The sequence below is a fragment of the Capsicum annuum genome, chromosome 12 (assembly GCF_002878395.1).
Source record: "Capsicum annuum cultivar UCD-10X-F1 chromosome 12, UCD10Xv1.1, whole genome shotgun sequence".
In the NCBI taxonomy this organism is placed as follows: Eukaryota; Viridiplantae; Streptophyta; class Magnoliopsida; order Solanales; family Solanaceae; genus Capsicum; species Capsicum annuum.
The window spans coordinates 135,195,055-135,219,596 of record NC_061122.1 but is presented as its reverse complement, the minus strand read 5'-3'; the positions used below and the strand labels follow the sequence as shown (position 1 = coordinate 135,219,596).

At 31.0% G+C, this 24,542-nt stretch overlaps 1 protein-coding gene, 1 long non-coding RNA gene and 1 pseudogene across 2 annotated transcripts; all 3 read right to left on the bottom strand.

Moving 5' to 3' along the window:
• Positions 1 to 9,032: 9,032 nt before the first annotated feature.
• On the bottom strand, positions 9,033 to 10,289 carry LOC124889665 (annotated as a pseudogene).
• A 183-nt stretch (positions 10,290 to 10,472) lies between these two features.
• Positions 10,473 to 11,842, bottom strand: LOC124889664 (lycopene epsilon cyclase, chloroplastic-like). Its single transcript, XM_047401642.1, has 5 exons — positions 11,587 to 11,842; positions 11,344 to 11,479; positions 11,124 to 11,234; positions 10,947 to 11,049; positions 10,473 to 10,631 (listed from the first exon to the last, which is right to left on the bottom strand). Exons 1-5 carry the CDS (start codon positions 11,729 to 11,731, stop codon positions 10,473 to 10,475), a joined length of 654 nt encoding a protein of 217 aa, XP_047257598.1. The 5' UTR covers positions 11,732 to 11,842.
• Positions 11,843 to 20,483: 8,641 nt separating this feature from the next.
• LOC107851755 lies at positions 20,484 to 23,941 on the bottom strand. The gene is made up of 4 exons (XR_001669152.2): positions 23,796 to 23,941; positions 23,428 to 23,710; positions 22,905 to 23,318; positions 20,484 to 21,541 (listed from the first exon to the last, which is right to left on the bottom strand). It is a non-coding gene; the product is annotated as an uncharacterized LOC107851755 (long non-coding RNA).
• Between the last annotated feature and the right edge of the window lie 601 nt (positions 23,942 to 24,542).

Below are 24,542 nucleotides of genomic sequence, written 5' to 3'. Positions count from 1 at the left end.
TTTCTCTTTTCTCTCATTTTTTGTGGTTGTCATATTTTATATTTTATATGTTCTTATGTTTATATTTATTCATGTCATACTTTATATTTTAAATAAATTTATTATTTGTATTAAATAGTTTAGCCGTGAATATAATTTATCATTTATATCTATATAGAAATACATATATGGATTAGTTGTATTTAATTGAGTCTAAAACATATAAATATGAAATGTGACATTCGATGCTAATGTATCGTTAGTATTTGTATGTCAAGTTTATCATTTGTATTTGTATATAAACAAGTATCATTTGTATGTGTATGATTCACGTTATATAAACATGTATCACTTGATATAAATATAATATTTTTATTTGTATTTTCATAATTTATCATTTATATTTATATTTTTTAATTTTTAGTAATAAAATACAATTCGTATCAATGAATATAAATACAAGTGTTCATAGAAAGAAAAAAGAACAATTCTTTTTCAATTATTTAAAATACAAATGAAGTTGTCAACTACAAATTCAAATACAAATAAATGAAAGACGTGAAATTGCAACTACAAATACAATATGTGGTTAATTTATTATTTATTTATTATTATTATTTATTTATTATTTTATTATTATTTATTTTATTATTTTATTATTATATAGAAAGATTGGTTCAAGGAAAACCAAGGGCATTTGTCATATCCATTAAAATGGAGTCTTTTCTCTTGTAAAAATAGTCATTCTAGAATCAAGGCCTTAAATTTTTTGGCATTTCCTTCTGTATTATACTATGCATTCAATTATCTTACTTTCTATAAGATGTTCATCTTATAAAATAGAGACTCTCTATTTTAAATTTATTAAAAATAGTGTTAGATCTAATCTAATTGATGTATTTTGTATTACTTCATATTTTAAATATATTTAAATATTTTTATCTTGAAAATCAAAATATAATTCATTCACCTTTTTTCACTTGTAATTTTTCTCTATTATTTATAAGACTCAAAGTTTGTACATTAATTTTTTAATGACAAAAAAAATAAAGCTCTTTTTATAAATGTCAATCTTATTCGAAAGTTGAATAATATCTCATGTGTACTCCACAGTTTCCTTCACAACTTTCGATAAATAGTTTTTGTGAGTTCTAACACACAATACTCATTTCTATTTCTTTTTAAAAGTGGTAAATTTTCAATTTACTTTTATTCAAATGAAATGTCCACGGGAAACTTTGCACATTTGGTTATAGTAAATAATTAGTAGAGTAATAAAGAAATAAAAAAATATATATTAATCCCTTCCTTTTAAAAAGAATGATCCATTTTAATTTGACACATAACATAAAAAATATAAAGAATTTTTTTTTATCTTGTAGTCATAAATTAAAGTTATGTCAAATGTACCAAAATACCATTTATCTTGTGGTTATAAGCATGATACGTGGAAAGTTGAAACTAAAGTATTGCCCAAAAAAGAAAAATTCATTCTTTTTTAAATAAATTAAAATAAAAAAATAGTTCTTTATTTTTTAAATGGAGGGAGAAACAAACATCTACAGGCATTCATCTATCCATAATTCACAGCATTCAAAATTAATTTCAAGTTGAACTTTTTCACTATATCTAAACAATTTTAAAATATAACTTGTCAAACCTTAAAAAGTAATTTAAGTAGTGAGTCTTGTTCATACTTTATTATGATAATATGATAATTTATATGATAATTTTTTAATAAATGTAAATTAAAATAATGTATTAAAATCAAATGAGAAGAATAATTTTAAATTTAAAGAGAAATTAACCTTGAAATTTATTTCATTTAAATATTTTTTCAATTGTGGTGTCTAGACGCGCTTTCTCTCCTCTTAAAATTATTGATAATTAATTTATGTTTAAGGAAACACTTACAAATATAATAAAGGGTATATCCCACTACAACTCTATTTTAAATGAAAAATCAACTATAATGGTCATTTCATTAGAATCTTTTCAATGTCACTTATGATGTAATTTTTCACCTGGATTCCCCACACCTCAATTATAGTCTATTTTAATATGTAATAAAATTAAATTAAATGCATTATATGAGAATGTCTATTTTAATACATCTTATGTCTCAATTCAAATGATATATTTTTCTTTTTAATCAGTTTTAAAGAAAAATTGACAATTTTAGTTGGTTAATATTTTATAACGTAATATTTTAGTCATGTTAAATTTCATTTATTTGTCAAAAAATCTACGAAGGTATACTCTTCTATTCAAAGTTTATTTATTGTAAAGATAACTTGAAACATTGCAAAGTATTTTCATATATCTTAAATTTGATGTCTAATCAAAATGATATAAATTGAAATAGGAGGATGTGCAAATACTCTCATATGTTTCATAAAAGATAAAAAAAGTAAAATTAATATTGGCCACATATTTAATTGTTTAAAGTAACTATTACTATATTATAGTAAAATAATAATAAAAAAATACTCATAAATATTGAATAGGTTTTTATCTATCAAACACAATAAGCAATTCCTCCATAATTCTAAAACTTCACATGATACATATCATTACAAAGATTTACAATACATATAATTTATAAAAATCCAATTATTTACTAATCACCTGCTAAAATTATTTTACCAACTTATTTAAAAATAGAATATTAACTACCTTAACCATGTTAACTTTTGTTAATTCTTTTGACTCTCTTTATTTGAGGTGGTAAATTTCCTCAACGGGTACAAAAATTACTTTAAAAGAAATTTCTTGCATATATTGTGGAAATTTTGGTTTCTCTATGATTAATATCTTCTTTATCTTTTTTTGAAGGCAAAAAGATTTTAAAATCTTATAATTTACAATCAATTCATTCAACATTTCCTTTCTTAGAGGATAATTTTTTACATCTAAATTATGTATTAGATATACTAATATCCTACCTTATTCATCTGAAAATCTTGGTTCAAACTCTTCGCTATTGGGTAAAAGTTGCCTCTTCTTTACATTTATTACGATTCTTTCTCCACGAATATTGAAATTATATAGTCTTATAGTCAAAGAATCCCAGTTACTCGTTTTCAAAAAAGAAACAAAGATTCTTCTTCTTTTTATATAATTTTATGTGTGTGAATGCGAATTCACTTTCGTCTTTCTACGGAACCAATCTTTTCATTTACGATCAACATCTTTTGGAACCCTTCTTAAACGAATATATTTCTATGAAAAAATAGAACGTCTAGTAGAAGTTTTTGCTAAGGATTTTCAGGTTACCTTATGGTTATTCAAGGATCCTTTCATGCATTAAGATAGGTATTAAGGAAAATCAATTCTGGCTTCAAACGAAACGTTTCTTTTGATGAATAAATGGAAAATTTATCTTGTTGATTTTTGGCAGTGTCATTTTTCTCTATGCTTTCACACAGGAAGGATCCATATAAACCAATCCAACCATTCCTGTGACTTTATAGGCTATCTTTCAAGTGCACGACTAAATCATTCAATGGTATGTAGTCAAATATTAGAAAATTCATTTCTAATCAATAATGCAATTAAAAAGTTTGATTATATAAGACAAGACATGAAGACAATCCTTTGATGTTATGAATCATTAAAACTTTCATAGAGTATGTCCTTATTTTCGTCTATTAAACATCCATAAAATGAGTTTAGATGTATTTAAAATTAATTTATGTATGAATTATTATCCTTTATTTCTTTGTATGATTCTACAAAAACTGTTAGTAAATAGATATTCATAATTTTAATATATTCTCTTGTATAATTTCAAATAAAGTAGAAAAGGAGAAATACTAAAATTAGTTGTTTAAACTAAGAGAATGTGTTAGACCTGATGTTAAAATAAACATTACAGTACTATATTTGAATATTAATTATGAAAATTTAGAGAAGTTGTAAGCTATTATTTGATTTTATAAAAATAAGAAGTTATATTTTATTATATAGTGTGATTTCTACTTACATTTTCAATTGTGTTCATTCAAAATTAACAATTATCTTTTAAAAAAAACTAATTAAATAGCTATAAATATATTTAAAATTATAATATAGGGCCCATATTGTTATCTAGTTTATAAGTACAAATACAAAATAGCTTTATTCAGAAATGCAAGTGCATCGGCGAGAATAGAATACAAATACAAATACAAATAAAATGAAATTACAAAGTACAAATATAATATGCAGTCAACTATAAAATAAAAATTCAAAATAGTTCTTTAAAATACATGTGAAACTTGTTTAAAATATATATGATGGTGAGAACTATAAAATACCAACACAAGTGTAAACTATACAATACAAATACAAATACAAACATAAATATAAATACAAATACAAGCACAAACTATAATACAAATACAATTGTATCAACAAATATCAAAACATAAATGATAGTGTGAACTATAAAATACAAATACAAGTGAAAACTATAAAATATAAATACAAATACAAGCGGAAATTATAAAATACAAATACAATTGTATCAATGAGTACAAAAATATAAATGATAGTGCGAATACAAATGCAATAAGCGGTTGTGATATTCTCGTTATCACCCATGACTTGTGCTTGATATAAACATATTTATCAAAAATACAAAAATAAAAATAATAAAAGAGAAATAAAAAATACAAAAAAGAAAAAGAAATATAAGCTGCATATAGAAAAGGAAAAAAAAAAAAAAGAAAAAACGAAAAGAAAGAAATGAAAAAAAACAAAAAAAAAAAGGAAAAAAAAAAGAGAAATTAAAGTTATAGATAGAAGTGAGAAAAAAATAAAAATAAAGATTAAAAAATAAAATTAAAATAGAAAAAAATTAAAAAGTATAAGAAACGAAAAAAAAAAAGATAAAAAAAAAATGATGATGAATACAAATGCAATAAGCGGTTATGATGTGTCCGACTGCTATCATCCATGGCTTGTACTCGACATAATCATATTTTACAAAATACAAAAAAAAATATAAAATACAACAAAAAAGAAAAAACGAGAAATAAAAAAACAAAAAAAAAATGAGAAAAAAGAAGAAGAAAGAGAAGTAGAGAGAGAAAACAATGAAAAACAAAGAGAAAAGAAAAGAAGAAAAAAGAGATATGAAGGCTATAAATTGTAATATTGAAAGTTAGGCTAAAGACACTCTCATATTACTTATACATAGGTTTATTTTTGTTAGTTCTCCTATTTAATTTAACCAAATGAAGAAAAAGGACATCATGCTCTCTAGCTAGTAAACTTGGATGTCCATTGTGAGAGATGAATATCCCCTTTATATGGTGTAATATGGCCCTGGCAGAGATTATGCCAATTAGGGTCATATGTAACAAGAATCGATCCACGGTGGTGTCGTCTTGAGACATAGCCTGGCATAGAGAAATGACTTCTCGGGCAAGGGCAGAGTAGCTAGAGACCCTCTACGATGGAGACTAAGTACGAAGGATAGTGTGTCACGCTATTCAAGTGTGTAGTCGACTCCCAGCTAAGCTGCATCTAACACATGCCAGTGGATTGATTACTCTTGAATGGCTCAAAGGGAAGTTTTTGTCGATTATTGGATGTGGTACTATGATCTCAAAGAATAACGTTATCCCATTTGTCATAGGGCAGTCTTTGTACCCTATAAAGAGCCACCCCTCTCCCGTTATAAAGGATCATATTTTTTGCTCATCTTTATCTAAATGCAATAATATATCATTAGCTTGGTTCTTAAGCTTTCTCTATATCCTTTAGCCGTTTTATTATTTTTTTTATTTATGCTTGAGCTCGGTCATATCCCGCCAATAGCTGGAGGGACTGTACTTGCTATTGCTACAGATTTGTTCTTAGTCTTAACTTTATCGCATTTGTTTTGACTTTTTCTTACATTATTTACTTTTCTGCGAACGTTCACGCTAACCTGAAGCTAAACTTATAAGACGTGCTCTTGACCCACAAACAAATCTAATTGTTCCAGATTGAGGGTAAACGGAGTTATCATATTTCGATAATGACAAAGTTAATATGTCAAGATTCTTGAGATCCTAAATTCTGTTGTTGTCTTTAAAATTAAACAAAGTTGATTAGTCATGATCCTCAAAATCATAATTTCTAATATATATTTTCTTTGAAAGTAGCTTGTAACACTACAAAAAAATGGTAAATTGTAGTGGATTTTTTGTCAATTTATGACGGTTTTTGACCACGATAAAAAGAATTGTGGTGGTTTCAGAAAGTGCCACAATAAGTCTTGCCACGAGCAATATTGTAGTGGTTTTCCAAAACTTTCCTGATGCCCGCCACAAAATGAATTTTGAATTTGTGGGATTTTTTAAGTTAATAAGTGACAGTTTAGAACCCTCGCAATATGGTATAAATGTTTCAAAAAAATATTGCTGGAGTTTATAAACCCCCACAATATGATCACAATATCACAAAAAAATACTATGGTATTCTATAAATCCCACAATAAAATACTAGTTGTTTTCTTAGAAAATTATGTAGGAGTTTTCAACCACTATAATATGAAATTGGAACGTAAAAATAATAATTGGTGGCATTTTAACTCCGCCATAATATTTTTGTTGCTTCCACCATCTTCTCCATCGTTATGTATGTATCTCATCTGTCTATCATTAGACTAGTAATCAAGACAAAGAGCATGAAGTACATGCCATTTTTCCTGTCATTTGCCATTGTCGTGTCCTGCTCCTGCTGATTTATCTATACTCTGCTAGGAATGGACCAATTTATTGGCACTACAACAGGTGTTGGCTTGGGTTTTAGTAGTAGTAAAACTGATCTTGTATTTCATTTACTATGACAAGAAAAGTTTAAACAAGATTACATTTGTTGCTGATGAGTCCATACAGATGGAAAGTTCCATAGCAATAACGTTAAGTTATGCCATGATGAGAAGCAATCAAATTTTCATGAAGATAATCAGCACTTCAACCAGCCTGAGCTTATCGTCGTTTTCAATTTGACCAAAAAAATGATAAAAGCTAGTCACTCAAAGTCAAAGTAAAACTGGTAGGTTTCTTAAGAAATAAGTCATTTCCCTATTCTGAAGTATTTCATATAGAACTAGAATAAGGGCCAAAAGAAAGCATCCATTAGATTTCAATATTACACGTATATGAAGTATTACCAACTATAATGTGAAGGAATCAATAACTGTGCCACCAAGGTGGCCAAACGGTACAACGTTCCAAACCAAAGTGTAGACAAATTACAGAAGATCAAGTTCGTGGCCATTCAAAATTCAGTGATTTTTGTTCTGAATCTGTTCCTTTTGATTCCAAAATCATTTTGATGTGAGCTAATAATATTGTTAATAAGCAACAATGTATAAGAAATGGTGGAATATCTTCATATCTGAATGAAAAATTCATGATCAAAGATGAGCAAGAAAAAAATGACAAGAGCCCAAATTAATATCACGTATACCTCTCGGTACTAGCTTTACTCTTCTGCTCCTTGGCTTTCATTAAATCATCTTAATTATGAGCTGCAAATGCAGTGCCAAACCTGACACAAAAGAGATGAATAAAAAGGGTTAAGAACAACTTAACAAATATCCTCACATGAATTTTATGACTGTGGCTTTCCGGTATCGACTCTCCCTACAGACAAAAGATCTTTATTGGACAATGTAAGACTTGAATTAAGTTGAGCGGACTGTTCACTTTCGATGCCACATTCATATCAAATTCTCTAAAATTTCACAGCTCACTAAGCAAGTATTTATCTAGCAATTTGAAAGAGGTTTTTGTCTTTTAATGAGGACCATTTCTGTAAAGGCAACAAGCATCAGTAAGAAAATATATTAAAGAGTCAACACCGCAATCATTTTAATATGCAAAAAAAGTGAATGTTCCATTAATCAAATTTACATAAGGTGATACCAAAACAAAGTCAACACTGCAGTCATTTTAATTTTGGCCTTCTGTTTGATAGAATAACACATATTAGCATGCACGGGATATTACGGAGTACCAATAATCTTTACCCCTGTTGCCAAGAGGCCAACCCTACATCTTCAACTTATTGGTTTCATCACAGCGGTCATTAAATTGATAGTAGTTTTCTTTTCTTCTAGATAGAACTAAATTAAAGGTCCAAAGCACAATATTAGGACAATTAACTTCAAATTGATATGCAAGGATTCATAGAAATAAACCAAATAGAAGATTTATCATCTTAATTTTTGTTTTCACTTTATTACCTGATTGACAAATTGGCTTATGAATTTGTTAGGGTTCATTTTTCTCTAAGAGTGAAATGCATAAGGTACTTGTACATCTATCCTCATTCTAAAGTAATTCCAGAACCCTCCACGAAATGTATGGCAACCTTCTATGTTCAGTTCATCAGATGAAGAAACCCAGTGAAAGGTATGCAAGGAATGAGGCAATTCCAGCGGCACGACAGGATCACAAGAACCTTTTTTGGGTGCTCTCATCCTCATTAGAATGTGCTAACTATCCATCTTTTTTTCTCGGTTACATGGATAACGGATGGCTCAAACAAAATGGGCAGTATCCTATTAGTAGTGGCTTTAAATGGAGGCTCAGGGAAGTACCACAAAAATAATGGTGGAGAGTGGTATGGAACACAACAAACATCCCAAAACATAGTTTTATCTCTAGGATTGCAATGCACAGAAGATTACTCATGAAAGTAAAGCTAGCTTATATGGGATTATGCCAAAGTACAATTTGCTTGCTATCTTACATCTATCCCGAAACTATGGAGCATCTCTTTTTGTACTTATTCAAGCAAATTCCTGCATAAAAATCTATATGCCTATAGAATCTTAAGTTGTTGAGATAAAGAGAATCTAGAATTCTCATTGGCATGAAAAAACATGCTAATCCAAAGTGATGAACTTACTATTTGGAATTTCTATTTCTGATCAAATCTTGTATTGGTCTAGTAAGTCAATTGTTTTAAGGTACCTTGCAAAAAAAATATTTAATTCAACTGATATAAATATGAACAAAAAACTTCAAAATAAATGAATCAAGCTCTGAAATTCAAAAAAGAAAATGTTTTTAAAAGACTCGTGTTGGAGTCATGGGCATGGCATAGAGAAATGTTAGATATTTAGCTTCTAAAGATTGAGCGTCATATCTGACATAGTCCCTATAATCCATAAAAACCATCAGGATCGGGTCATATGGATTATTATCGACCTAAAATTTGGAAAAACGATAAAGGACCATACTATTACAAAACCAACCAAACTTAGATGTTCATGTCCTAATATAGCAATTGCCTTTTTATCCAATGAATTGGAAGTCTGATCCTAAGTTTGCAATAGAAATAGAATATCCAACGTGAATACATATATTTGAGACGAGCAATTATCTGTTACCGCGAAACTATTAAGGATTGACTGACAAAGAAAAGTGCAGCAATTTGCTCATATAAGCTTGTAGCGTTTAAGTATTCAGGTGCATAACATTCAAAAACTTCAAATTACTCAGTGTTTGATGATCTTTCTCTACCTTAACTTCCACTTCGTAAGTTGTTTGAATAGAAATTTTGGGACCTCCCAACTCATACTGCAAAAATTTCCCCGAGGCTGCTCCAAACACAACAATTACAAACCTATTATCATAAGTTAGAAAGTTTCAAAACGAGGAAGCAAACAAATTTCAAGTCTGAAAAGTGGCAAACTATACCTGCAGGGAATCACAACGTCACCCTCGCACTCTATAAGACTATGGACACTTATAGCCTCAATAATCCTATCCACTTTCGAATTAAGATATAAAACACTTTCCTCCACACACCTAGGAAGATTAATGTGAATTACACCTTCAAGGAAAATAAAATGACAAAATATACTGTAGAGAATAAAATAATTCATATGACATCACAAACAAGTTTAGTGAATTTAACCTTTTGAGTAACTCTTCATGTAGTAAATAACGACTAACTCTTCCATAAGCACGGTCTATAAGAATAGGATCATCATCATCAAGATATACAATGGTATCCTTCCAAAAATGTTCAATGCAAGCTTGAAGCCCAAGTTATGAAAAAAAATTATAAACACCGTACGAAAGATGTATTTCTTAGCTATTTGCTTCATGAAAACTCTTAGTAATAAAACATTCAATAAAAGCCAAATAAAGATAACGACCTTTGAACTCCTTCTCCCAGATGCCATAGTTATTTATGAAAGAAAGATCAGGCCCAACGAGCCCCACGTTCAACTATAATTTAGCCGACTCGGCGGCAATAGCAAGACCAAAAGGACCATAGCCAATAACTACTAAATCCAACACAGTTTTTCTAGCTCATATTTGTCATAACTGCAAATATTTATAGTTATACTTACTATCTGGAATTTCTATTTCTGATCCAATCTTTAATTGGTCCAGTAAGTCGATTGCTTGGAAGGTACCATGCAAAGAAAAATATTTAATTCAACTGATATAAATATGAACAAAAAACTTCAAAATAAATGAATCAAGCTCTGAAATTCAAAAAAGAAAATCTTTAAAAAAGACTCGTGTTGGAGTCATGGGCATGGCATAGAGAAATGTTGGATATTTAGCTTCTAAAGATTGAGCGCTGTGTCTGACATAGTCTTTATAATCCATGAAAACCATAAGGCTCAAGTCATATGGATAGTTATCGACCTAAAATTTAGAAAAATGATAAAGGACCATACTATTACAAAACCAACCAAGCTTAGATGTCCATGTCATAATATAGCAGCTGCCTTTTTATCTGATGAATAGGAAGTTTGATCCTAAGTTTGCAATAGAAATAGAATAGCCAGTGTGAATGCATCTATTTGAAAAAAGCACTTATCTGTTACCGCAAAACTTGTAAATATAGACTGACAAAGAAAAGCGCACCAATTTTCTCACAATAACTTGTAGCGTTTAAGTATTCGGGTGTATAACATTCAAAAACTTTAGATTACTCAATGTTTTATGATCTTTCTCTACCTCAACTTCCACTCTGTAAGCTATTTGAATAGAAATTCTGGGACCTCCCAACTCATACTGTAAAAATTTCCCCGAGGCTGCTCCAGACACAACAGTTACAAACCTGTTATCGCAAGTTAGAAAGTTTCAAATCAAGGAAGCAGACAAATTTCAAGTCTGAAAAGTGGCAAACTATACCTGCAGGAAATCACAACGTTACCCTCGCACTCTACAAGACTATAGATATTTATAGCCTCAACAATACTATCCGCTTTCAAGTTAAGATATAAAATATCTACCTCCACACACATAGGAAGATTAAAGTGAATTACACCTTTAAGGAGAATAAAATGATGAAATATACTGTGGAGAATAAAAAAATTCATATGACATAACGAACAAGGTTAGTGAATTTAACTTTTTGAGTAACTCTTCATGCAGCAAATAGAGACTAACTCTTCCATGGGCATGACCGATAAGAATAGGATCAGCATCATCAAGATATACAATGGTATCCTTCCAAAAATGTTCAATGCAGGCTTGAAGCCAAAGTTCTAAAAAACTGTATAAACATCGCACGAAAGATGTGCTTCTTAGCTAATTGATTCATGAAAGCTCATAGTAATAAAGCATTCAATAAAAACTAGATTAAGATAATGACCTTTGAACTCGTCCTCCCAGACGCCATAGTTATTTGTGAAAGAAAGATCAGGCCCAACGAGCCCCACATTAAACCCCAGTTTAGCCAACTCAGTGGCAAGAGCAAAGCCAATAGGACCATGACTAATAACCACTAAATCTAGCATAATTTATCCCGCTGATATTTGTCGTAACTACAGCTGAGATAGTATGATGAAAAAAGCAAACAATTTATAAAAAAAAATAACAATAGCAGCAACATACATAGTGTAATCCCACAAGTGGGGTCTAGGAAAAGGACGTACACATATCTTACCCTTACCTTTGAAAGGTAAAGAGCCATTTTTGAAAGACCCACGGTTCAAAAGACAAGTATCCAACAGGATTCTAGGAAATTTGATAATAAAGTAGCAAGATACAAAAAAATATTGTACTAGATACCAATACACATCAAAGAATAATAAACTACATAACAACTAAATAATTCTACTAAAAGGATACAAGGAGAGGAGACTAACACACTCCTTCTTCCATATAAGTCGCAAAAATCAGTCAGACATTAGATCTGCTTCTTGATTAGTAGCAACATTTAACTCTACTATATCATCAATTATGTAATTTGTAGCTAGCTGTACATAATCATCTCCATCAACAAAAAAACTTTTCGAGTTCTTGCGCTTTGTATGGTTCATTCTCATATACTTCTTCTTCTATTACCTCTCCCATACTATACAAATCTCTTGGCTTTAAATGCATAGCAACGCTCCACCCTTTATTGATAATATCATCCACATATTACACCATTTTTTTGTGAGATGCTTCAATGTAAGGCTCATGTTCTTCATGTTCACCAGTATGAATCAATCTTTCAAAATTAACACAATTAAGGTTCCAACAATCTTTCTGATACCCTCTATCTTGAGCAGTATCATCCCATTTACATTTGAAAAGAACAACCTTAAAATGTCCATTATAATTTATCTCAATAGTATCTTTTAATTTCTCATAATATGGTAATTCTGCTAGCCTTAAATTTCCATCAACACTACTTGCAACATATGATGTTTTGGAGGTTAAGAAAAATCCACTATTCTGTGTTTTCAATCCTTCTTCTCGAGCCAAAGTTTGAAATTTTGACCCATTGGTGTTATATGCAGTAAACCTTCTTGTATTTGTACATGGACCTCATGCAAAAAATGTTAGATCAATATAATTATATCTATAGTGTCTGGATTCATAATCTAAATTAAAATAAAATTGACTTAGTCAGATTTGCTCATTCCAATCAAATATAAATAACAACTAATTATTATGTACTTACCCGCTTATGGAACCAATAGACAAACTCATTATTAACTCTTCTCTTTATCTCTTTAGGTGAAGATCTTCTTTCTCTTGAACTCCTTCTTATGTGTTGTTTAAATTTGCTATATGAAACAATTAATTTAATATTAAAAAACATAACTAACCTACTTCAAACATTGCAATAACACAGAACATACAGTTTTTAAGAGTTAGTCACCCCACAAATGGCATGAATATTGTACAATTTAGAAACACATATCGATGAGCTTGCAGTTTCGACATAGGAGTTAAATCATAATTTTTGCAACTGACATAGGTTTACCTAATTGAGGGAAGATAGTAGACATTCCAGAAGGCTCAATGTCATTTGTGTCATCACGGACACGCCTAGGTCTATTGAATCTTGCCTCAATATCCTCAATATACTACGAACAAAAGGTAAGAGACTTTTCAGCTAAATAACCCTCATCTATAGAAGCCTCTAGTTGTGCTTTATTTTATACAAACGACTTAAAATGACCCAATTACCTAGAAAAATAAGAGGCAATCATAAGTTTACACACTATATGAAATGACCTAGATATAAATATTTTTGAATTAGAAATTTTAATATTTCAAAAAGATAGATATCTTTAAACTGGAAATGTTATTTTTTACCTCTCTACAGGATACATGTTTTGGTAATGCACTGGACCCCCAAGTTTTTCTTCCTCTACTAGATGAACAAATAAATAGACCATCACTGTAAAGAATTATGGAGGAAATAGTATCTCTAGGTGGCAAAGTGTTCTTATAATGCCCTCCTGGAGAATATCAAGCTTTGAAAGATTCAATGTCTTGCTAGAAAGGGATCTGAAAAATAAGCAAAATTCCACCAAAACTATAACTACATGGTCTGGCAACACATTACGAATTGCCACTGGTAGAAATTTCTCTAAGATAATATGGCAGTCATGAGTTTTCAATCAAAAAATTTTTTTGGTACCAAATCAATTCATTTGGAAATGTTACTTGAGTAGCCATCTGGTACTTTAATATTCTTCAAAGTTGTAAGAAATAACTTTTTGATTTCCACCTTCTTTTTGTTATCAATCACAAGTGAAAACATAGCAAGATTATATGATCCATCATCCTTCAGCTAAAGATCACGCCTTATGCCCATTTCCCTAAGATCCTTTCTAGCATTGACATTATCTTTTGATTTTGATTTATCATGGTGAAGCGTATATATGGCATTGTCACATATATTCTTTTCAACATGCATAAAATCTAGATTATTGTGCAACAAGTTAGATTCAAAATAAGGAAGTTCAAACAATATACTTCTGTTGTTCCACTATTTAGTTTCTTGTCTAGATCTTTTCCTTCTACCATCCAACTCTGTTCCTTTTCCTTCAACGATTTGTATTAAAATGTTAGATCTTGATAATTTTAGTGGAGGATTCCACTCCTCTGTGCTTCGATTAAATCATATTCTGTTGAATCTAAACTTATGATTTCTTTCCGAAAAACGTCGATGACCCATAAAACACCACTTTTTACTATGACAAAGATGACAAGGTTTTGTGTCAAAGTTACAAGTTGGACATGCAAATCCAGTATAAGTGTTCCAGCCAGATAGAATACCTAATCCAGAAAAGTCACCAACTGTCCACATAAGAGCTGCATGTATTCTAAACATTTCATTTAATGATGAGTCAAAATATTTCAACTCCATCATACCATAAATCTTCCAATTCCTTCACAAGTGGTTGTAATTACACATCTATATTGTTTCCTAATGTCTGCTTGCCTGGAATAATCATTGACCAAATAAAAGAAGTGTGCTTCATGCATATCCAAGGAGGGAGATTATATGGAATCAAGAAGACTAGCCAATTACTGTAGGTAGAATTCATTGTTCCAAAAGGATTAAAACCATCAGTAGCAAGGCCTAAACAAATATTTTGAGAATTGAAAGCAAATTTAGAGTTAGTCCTCTGAAATGTCTTCCATGCCTCACCATTCCCTGGATGCCTCATCAACCCATCAGGGTTACTGCCTAAGGCATGCTATCTCATATGTTCTACAGTCTTACGACACATAAATAACCTTCTCAACCTTAGTTTCAATAGAAAGTAATGCCAAATTTTGGCAGATGGCTTATTTTTTTTTTGGAATTCCATTTAGACGTGCCACAATGATTACATGCTTCCAATTCTAAATCACCTTCCTAGAATAGCATACAATTATTTGGACATACTGATATCTTGGTGTTATCAAGACCAATTGTGGTAATTATTTTTTTGGCCTCATAAAAAGAAGGAAGTATCTTTGCATCTGCAAACACATCTCTCAACAAATCTAGTATCATTGTCATTGTCTTGTCACTTAATCGATAATAGACCTTTATATGATACAATTTTATTAAAAACTCCAGCTTTGTGTCTTGCTCCCTTCATACAGTGTTTAACTTTTATCTTTAAGAAAATCATTAAAGTCACCAGATTCGTCCCTACATCCCTGATCTGATATTTTAGTTGAGCCCAATGGTTGAGATGTCCTTGCATAATCCGGTTGCTCTGCTTGCTGGCTACACTACCCAAATGCATTATTAATCATTATTTCTATTGGATTTTCTGGAGTTATCTCTTGCATAACCGCTTTATCCCCAAAAGACTCTAATACCTTTTTCTCACCATGAATATCCCAAATAACATAATTTTTAGGGAATGACTTACAAATCAAATCATCATACACCCCCTCTCTAGTTTTTCACTTACAAAAATGACATATAGGACATGGACATTTAATTGTATCTTCCACAGCCACATTCTTAAATGCAAAATCAAGAAATTTTCTCAACCTAAACTTGTATTCTTCTGAGTTTAGTGGCTTTCTAATCCATGATTTATCCAATAAAAAGTAATAAGCAAATTAACATGGATAGTTCACAGTATACCTCAATAAGAATACCCTAAGTGCAGGACCACCTTTAGATTTTATTGTACTTGCAATCCACTTCAACAACTTCAAAATTCACTTTCAAATCAAATTAATTCCAAAAACTGACAAAGAAAAGAAAGAATCCAAGAAGAATCTCAAAAAAAATAACACTAAAATTCCCCTAATTGGAGTACCAATAAAAAAAATCAACGAAAAAAATTGATGAAAAATTTCCGAATTTTGCTAGGGTTAACAGTCGAACCTCCAAGATCGACTGATAAACCGGCGAAGATATACCAGCGTCCGCGGCGATGATTATATCGGTGATGGTGGAGCGATGGCGAGAGGGGCTTTATGGGAATTGGTGAAAAAGTTGACGTTTGGAAGACTATTGGGGGTAGATTGTAATTTAATTAGCTTAGTCTCATTGGTTATTTTGGGAGAATTTATTGATGTTTAGAAAAAAATTATCAAATTTTTTCATGTTTTATAGGATAATATTGATACTAATATTAATTATAATAACTTTAAAGTATTTTGTAACAGTTATTAATTATTATATGATATTTTCTTTTCTTTTGATTATTGGGTTATATAGTAATGGAAGTATATACTTGGTAAATTTTCAATTTTTCAACACAAAAAGGTCAAGACTTTTTCTTATACATTGTTTTGAAATTAGAAAATAACATTTAGGAATAACAATAATATCTTTGAGGTTGTAAATACCTTTTTATTTCCTCTATTCATTTATCTTAAGGCAATTTTGGTTCTTATTGATAAAATCAAGCTATAGGCTTCGCAGGTATTATTATATAAATAATTATAACTTAAAAATCAAATTATATTATTAAGTAATACCTTTGAGTTATAAAATAAAAATAAAAATAAAAATACAGTATAATAGTTATTGAACATGATTGATTTGATAATATTTAGCTTGATTAACAAAAGGTTAATATTTTTATATAGAAATCGTCTAACACAAACATCAGTAATATTAAAGTTCTACAATAAAATATTGATGAAAACATAAATTTAAATAACATATACATTTAACTTTGGTTTTGATCAATGCACGACTTCTGGAAGTCTTGTCTTGGGGCTTTAGGTGTAGTTTTCTCATTCCATTTTAGTTTGGGTGATTGACCAACTTGTCAAGGCTTGCGGAAGTGCCCATCATGACCCTTGATTCCCAGATCGTGACACATAATTGTTACACCATAGTTTATTACTAAAATACATTGCTAGAATAGCGTCACTCACTTTGGTCTATAAGCTAAATTTTTCCTCGGGCTTTCTTTTATATCAATGTACAAAAGAAGTGTTTCATTTGTTTGAAAGAATATTTCTATTCTCTAGATATTATCGTACAAATGACCTGAGCACAATAAATCGAAGAGTATGGGTATCACAACTAACAACATCTTTACACTGACAATAACCATTGGCCATAGTACTTTGGGGCTCGAGTAGAGCCTTTTTATTGGTTAATGTGTCACCTTTGTAACCTATTAATTATACATTGCTCACACTTTGTAGGACATTTTGATTCCAACGAGTACAATAGCAACACATTTATATTCCAACTAGTAAACAAAACAGTGCTTCGCACAGTGAAAGGCATTTATTTTTATAAATTTAGTCATATAAAAAATTTCAATTTTAAGATAAAAATAAATATCTAAAATATATATTATATACTGACACCTTTTTCTTGATCTCAATAAATTGAGAGAAAATATAAACTAAAAGTACCATAATCAAATGTTTAAGAATAAAAATACATTAAGAAAAAATAAAATGTTAATAAACAGTCTTTTAATTTGATATGTTGTAACCAGAGGCAGAGCTAGAGGGTATTTGGGGGTTCGGCCAAACCCAGTAGATTTTACGTAGACCCTATGTTTATACTATAAAATTCAGAAATAATATATAAAATATATAGCTGCGAACCCACATACAAACATGGGATACTGGTACAACGGAGTAGAGCTGAGAGTAAAATATCTTCCACCTGAGAAACGTGGATTTGAACCCCACTAGAAACTTAGTTTTTTTGTTTTTTACTTTGCATTCCCTTACTCTAATCTCTAATGCTTTGTGCTTGTCGATTGGAATTACTTTAAAATTTATGAGGTGTCCTTTTTTTCTGATACTAATGTAACATTATATGCACATAGATTAAAATCTTGGTTTTGCCAAAAGGCTGAGAAGGATTTAGTGGAATTAATCATAGGTCTATATGTTCAAACCCCACTAGAAACACTAGTGTTTTTGTTTTTTACTCTGCATTCCCTTACTCTAATCTTTAATGCTTTGTGTTTGTCAATTGGAATTACTTTAAAATTTATGAGGTATCTTTTTTTTTTCTGATACTAATGTAACATTATATGCACATATGTAACATTATATGCACATAGATTAAACTCTTGGTTTTGCCAAATGACTGAGAAAGATTTAGTGGAATTAATCATATGCTAGATGACACAGACTCGGTACTCTATCTATTCTATCCTCTTAAGATTGTTTAAATAGTGCAACTACCTTAAGTAAGACTTAACACCTTCTATTGTGGACACTAACGGCTACTTTAGTGGAATCAATTCATAGGCACTTTGCATTAGTTACACAAGTATTATATAACAAATGGTTCAAGCGTGCATTATAAAGCAAATAAATAAATTGATTATTGAGAGTATGTCATTAAATGGACGAATGGGTTAATAGTACCAGAAAATTATGTCTGTATTTGCATATTTATAGGAGGTTTCTTCACTTTCCACTCCTACTTGCAGTAAATCATGGATTTTTCTTTAAGGCAGGGCAGGATCTGGTGCATTTTTTCCTTTTTCACCTTTAAAGCACACCGTAGCTCAGAAGGTAAAGACATATACCATTAGGTCATTCTGAAAGGTAAGTAATTGCTACAAATGCATGAGTAGAAACATTTTGAAGATAAACTGTTCAGCAGGTTCCCACTTATGGGAACCTACTGGTATGTTGTTGTAACTGTTCAGCACGTTTATCAAGTTCCTAGGCAGAGAAAAAAATTTCAACGACATCAAATATCAGTTGAAAAATAATCTCATAAGCATCCGAAAGCTCTTATGTTTATGCAACAGATAAAGTGAGGCAATCTTCCCACCACAACTAGATATATGTTCAGCAGGATCAAATAAAAGCTTAAATTTTACATGGATAGACATATATCAAGATAGAAACTGGCATATATGAAGATAAAACACTTCAAGAACTGATAAGAATCAAACAACCATCAGAATATACATGTTGCTCATGGTGAACATCTCTTCATTTTGGTTCGTCATAACATGATCAAGAAGACTGTACTTTGCCCCTGTCTCCTGATCATGAATAACAAAATGTCTGTGACTGAAAGTACCTGTCTCAACATCCTGACCACTCAACCTAATATGATTTCCTTCCACAAGAAATGTTGTAAAAGCAAGAGCTTCTCTCACTGCCCATTCAATGCCTTCCCCTGTCTCAATCATTCTTTTACGGTCATCAAAAGTCCTTTATACCGGTCTGTTTTGGTTTGACAAGCTGTTCAAGGTGTGTGGAACAGATATGGTCGTGTTGAAGGTTTATTAAAGACCAGCAAAAACTCAATTTAATTAGAGTTAGTAAAGTGCTCTAACTTGACATTACAATCTGAATATCTAGTATAAATAAAACGATAAAAATTACAAAATCTAAACAAGGGTCACAAATTTAAATATCTCATGCCCTATATTATTTTCAACTGGACCTCCTCTGTTGCTCCATTTAATGTCAATATTGTACTCCTGACCAGAACTGCAGGTTCTGTATGAGCTCCATGATAACGTTACATCTTGCATAGTATTATCCCTTCTTCCCTTGTATATAACTATGTTCGGTTGGGAGTTAAAAGTGTCTGAACTATATGCTATTACAAGTTGGGTCTAGGGAGGTAAGGATGTACGCAGACCTTACCACTGCCTTTGTGGGGATAAGATTCAATGAGGATAACCCCGAAACTATAAAAATCAATTTTGTCAGTGAGCTGGTAACATTCATAATACTCTAGATCAACATATCTAGCTGTCCCTTGAGGAGCAGTTGAGACATGAGTACCATCATTCGGGGACAGTCTCGAAAGCCCGAAAATCTACTACTTTGACACGACAATTATTGTTAAGGAGTATGTTGCCAGTCTTCACATCACGATGTATTATGTCATAAGCATGGAGGTAAGCTAATGCACTTGCAGTTTCTACAACAATATTTATCCGGATAGGCAATGGAAGGAATCCGTCCTTTACCCCCATTCAAGTGATCTACCACTATTCCATTGGGAATGTATTCATAAATAAAAGAGTATTTCACAGTTGTGCTTTTATGTGAAACCATAAAAGGTTACGAGCTTAGTGTATTGGATTACCCTTGTATTTCCCTAATAACCTCTTCTCAACAAAGTAATCTTCACGGACTGGAGAGAACTGGAATCCAGTAGCCAATATAAAAGGCTAAGTTAAGGAGAATATGTGGATTGTGGTAGTTCAAATGTTAATTCCTATACGCTTTATGAAGGTTCTTTAATAACAGACCTTAGTTATTAAGCCATAGTTAGATCAATTAGACTTATCCAGCATGCAATTGATGAGTTTTTGACCTTGCTAGGGCCTCTAAATTGAACATAGAGAATGGCAAAAACAAAAATTTATCAATAGGTGTACAATGGTAAGAAAAAAACAATATAGCTCAACATAAATATTCATGATTTATCAGTTACTTCAAGACTACTCTTTGGTTGATTAGTGTTAATACATCTCCAAAAAAAAAAACCTAAACAACTACCTATTACATTCATAATGATCGATGAAGTTGTTGCAGGTAATGCAACTGCTGGTGAGGAGAAATGGGAGGTTTCTAAAACCACGCCCATGGCAGAATTTTATATGCCCACCTACAAGGGAATACAGAAACTATAACATCATTGGCTGCCTATATTAATGGGAAAAATAAGTGGACAGAGAGTGAGAAACTTCTTTTCTGTTTAAGGCTCCATTTGGTTGGAAGTAACAACTAGTTCAAGATGAAGTTCATTTCAAATGATAATTATGTAAACCATTTTCCTGAATTTAGTTGAAATTGAACGAGTTTGTGGAAGGAAATGATATAGAGAGGCAATCTCTATTCCACTGGGTATAATTTTTTTTCAACAAAGAGCAATTCTTAACTTCAAAAATTAGAACAAAAGTGTAAATCATAACAGGGAATATATTGGCTTCATCCATTAGAAATATGTGTCATTCAAAAGTGATCAAATAGGGTACTGCTTAAATAAGTCTGGGCTACTAAAATAAAAATAGTAACCTATTATCAATGTGATCTTTTCCATGCTTGACAAGAATTTAACAAAGTAGTATGTGTGGGAGTCTTACTCCTATCAAGAATATACCTCGATTGATACAGCTTATTTTTTAGGTTCACTAAAACCGGCCAAAGCAGCAGAAAGATACCTGATAAAGATCTCATCATATGACACAATCACATGGATGCAAAATATGGCCAATATATTGAAACAAAGATAATCTTACCCAATAAAGAAACCAACAAAATGAAGTGATGCGACAGACACCATAACCAGCTCAAATTCACTAGATAGCATATTCTGAGCTCGGCTGAGTAGAGGAAAATCAGAAGAGAATGACATGCCAACCATTGAAGATCCCAGACGACCAATATTTTCAGAGAATATACTGAGTCAAAAAAGGGAAAAAAGACAGCATGAGAAAGGGATGAAACAAAAAAGGACAGTTGAGTAAACAATCAGTCAAAAATAATTTAGGATTAACAACTAAACTGGGCAGAAAAAAGAGATGTAACTAAGAGACAACCAATGTTGATTTCCTTATTTAAATCCACTGGATTGGAAGTTTTCCAACAATATGAGGGTTCAGATGATCTGAAGATGATCAAAGTTCTCATTGACTTTTTGAGGATAGAATAAACAGGAACTAATCATGATAGTAGTTCTGCAAGTACGGTGAAGTTACCAAGTAACGTGTACTGCTGTAGCACGGACTTCATCTGTATAATTTAGATCAGCATTTCATAAGGAACATGGATAGTAGGTTTCACTCAAGGATAGTTATAGTCATAGTATGATCCAATTTAGATGGCGGCGTAAGAGGAAACTTAATGAGGTCTATGAGAATAAGTAAATAATAGAAATTAAGATTTGCAGTAATTTCTTAGGTTTAGCTTGATATAAAGGCATTTTTGACAAATTTAAGTACTGAACATCAAAGCAATGTAAGTTTTGAACGTCAAACTAATGCAGGTATTGTACATCAAACTAAAGAGGTACTGAACAATAAACTAATGCAGGTACCAAACATCAAACTAATGTAAGTATTGAACATCAAATTAAAGAAGGTGTTAAACATCGAACTAATGTAAGTAGTGAACATCAAACTAAAGTACGGACTGAACATTAAACTAAATTATGGTAAACACAAGTCTAGACAACCATTACAAATCAAATCCATATAAAGCTAATTAAAAGTAGTTCACAAAGAAAACATTAAGCATCTAATTGATGACTTGTATTGTTATCAGGTGTCGAGCCCATTACATTCACTGGTGAAATAGGTTCATTCTCCTCTGCTTCAGCAAGATGACATAGTTAAAAGAATTGGTATTCTATACAAATCACCATAGTAGTGTTTCTGCAAAGCTTCTATCCTAAGCATCCAAAAATGTACATAATTTAACAAGGTTAATTGGTGAGTACAAAACTACCAAATCAGTAAATTATCTTATGCCAGAGCATAGAATAAAATACACTCATACATTTGAACTACCTATTCCATAGCTATTCAAGAGAAATAGAGAAACCATCAGTAGACATCTGGAGGCCAAAAAACTATACCCAGCTTAATATAATCAAGAACTAAGTTCATACTTTGAATATGATCAATCAAAAAGTCAAGCATGGACTGTAATTTTTAATAAAGTAACTCAGGCAGAGGTTGTTTCATTTCGATACCACCAAGAAGTATTATGTTATTAAGCTGATCAGAATATGCAAAAGAAGTACAATATGTATTTACTTCTTACCTGTGGTTGAGGAGTAAACAGACGAGCAAATTCTTCAGGAATCCCTCCTTCCTTTGATATCATGTAATTCTTTAGCGCATTTAGGGTTACTTCAAATTGAGACTCAAAATGAACAACCTTTTGGTACAATTAGGTAGAATTTGTTGATGGCTCACCATATCTAGATGAATACATGATCAACTCACTACATCACCGCTTGGTATTCATAAATGTGTTTGATTGAGTTGCTCCAGACATGCTTAACTCACTACATCGCCGCTTGGGATTCATGAATGTGTTTGATAGAGCTACTCCCATGCCCATACATATTAATCTTTTGGAGTGCTCTGCCCCTAATATCTTGCCAATAATATCTTCAGGGAAAACATTAGACTCATTGATGCTACAATGAGTCATATTCAATTCAATTCGTTCCTAAAGCATATAATATCAATAGTAAGGACAAAATAGTGAGAGTTGAGATGAAAAAAATTATACAGTAACAATGAAATTAAGTAAAAAAATATACTGATGTCATACTTACCGCTATAGTCTGAGCCTCATCTTTCACAAATTATCTGTTCTTTCTTTTTTTAGTTTTAATAAATATTTATCTGTGATTAGGAGCTTTTCCATTTTCTAGAAACTAAGAAATAAATGTATTACAACTTACAAATATTATCCTAAAATAGTTTAAATAAAGAAAAAGGAAATTATTTAAGTTAATGTTGTGCTAGTTCATATCGTCTTCTTGAGTTAGCTTTTGAACCACCAATGTGTGGCATTGTCTGCCTTCTCTGGATTTCTTTATTTTTTCTACAAAGCTCCTGTCAACAAAATAAATATAACTTAAAATTTTCATATCTTTTAATTATGATGAGACCAAACTTACTAACATAATTTGAAGCTTACAATTGTTGATGGTTTCAGGCGGTAGGCAACAAAATTAGCCCATTGATCTTTAGTTATACCAGTTGGTACATTACTGATAATATCATTTTTGCTTATGGAAGGTTCAAAATATTCATTCCACAACCCCTTTCTGTGTGTAGCCCACTTCTTTGAAATACTAGCATTAGAATACCTGTATGCAATAGACTCACTTTCCCAAAAAAGAAAATGAGACTTCAAATAAAAAAGTTAGTTTTCTCATGTCTTCTTTCTCATGTCTTCTAAAATCATTGTGATATCAGTAAATATATATGTAAGAACACTTGTACCTTTAATATTGTTTCAAAGCAATTTTCCATGTATTTCTTAGGCATGCCCGATGGCCCCGACCACTTCTTAAAACTAATTAGAAATAAATTACAATCAATTGCCAATGATCAACAGTACTAGCAAGCGATCCTTGCGTATCACCATATGCTGCATCATACTCATTAAAATTTACAATAATGCATTCTCCAATAGGTAGGTAATTAATCTCATTGACTTTAACATTAATCTGCTTGATAGTGTTTTTTGAGTCTCTTAAGAAGAAAAATCAATCACTCAATCAAAAAGAAAAAATATAAGATACTCATAAGTTAAAGTCAAAAGTACATAAGACATATATACCTTTTGCCGCTACTCTCCAATATTTTGGAGATGAATGCCGATAAATAGATGTCGCACTTGAATTAGAAGGCAGAATTGGAGTGTGTTCTTGCTACAGTG

Bases quoted from the DNA above. Each gene is read 5' to 3' on its own strand.
- LOC124889664 (XM_047401642.1), bottom strand. From the start codon at position 11,731: ATGCTAGATTTAGTGGTTATTAGTCATGGTCCTATTGGCTTTGCTCTT. The intron at 11,480-11,586 runs GTCATTATCTTA...ACAGTTTTTTAG, and splicing joins CTGGGAGGACGAGTTCAAAG to AACTTTGGCTTCAAGCCTGC. The intron at 11,235-11,343 runs GTTAAATTCACT...TAATCTTCCTAT, and splicing joins CATGAAGAGTTACTCAAAAA to GTGTGTGGAGGTAGATATTT.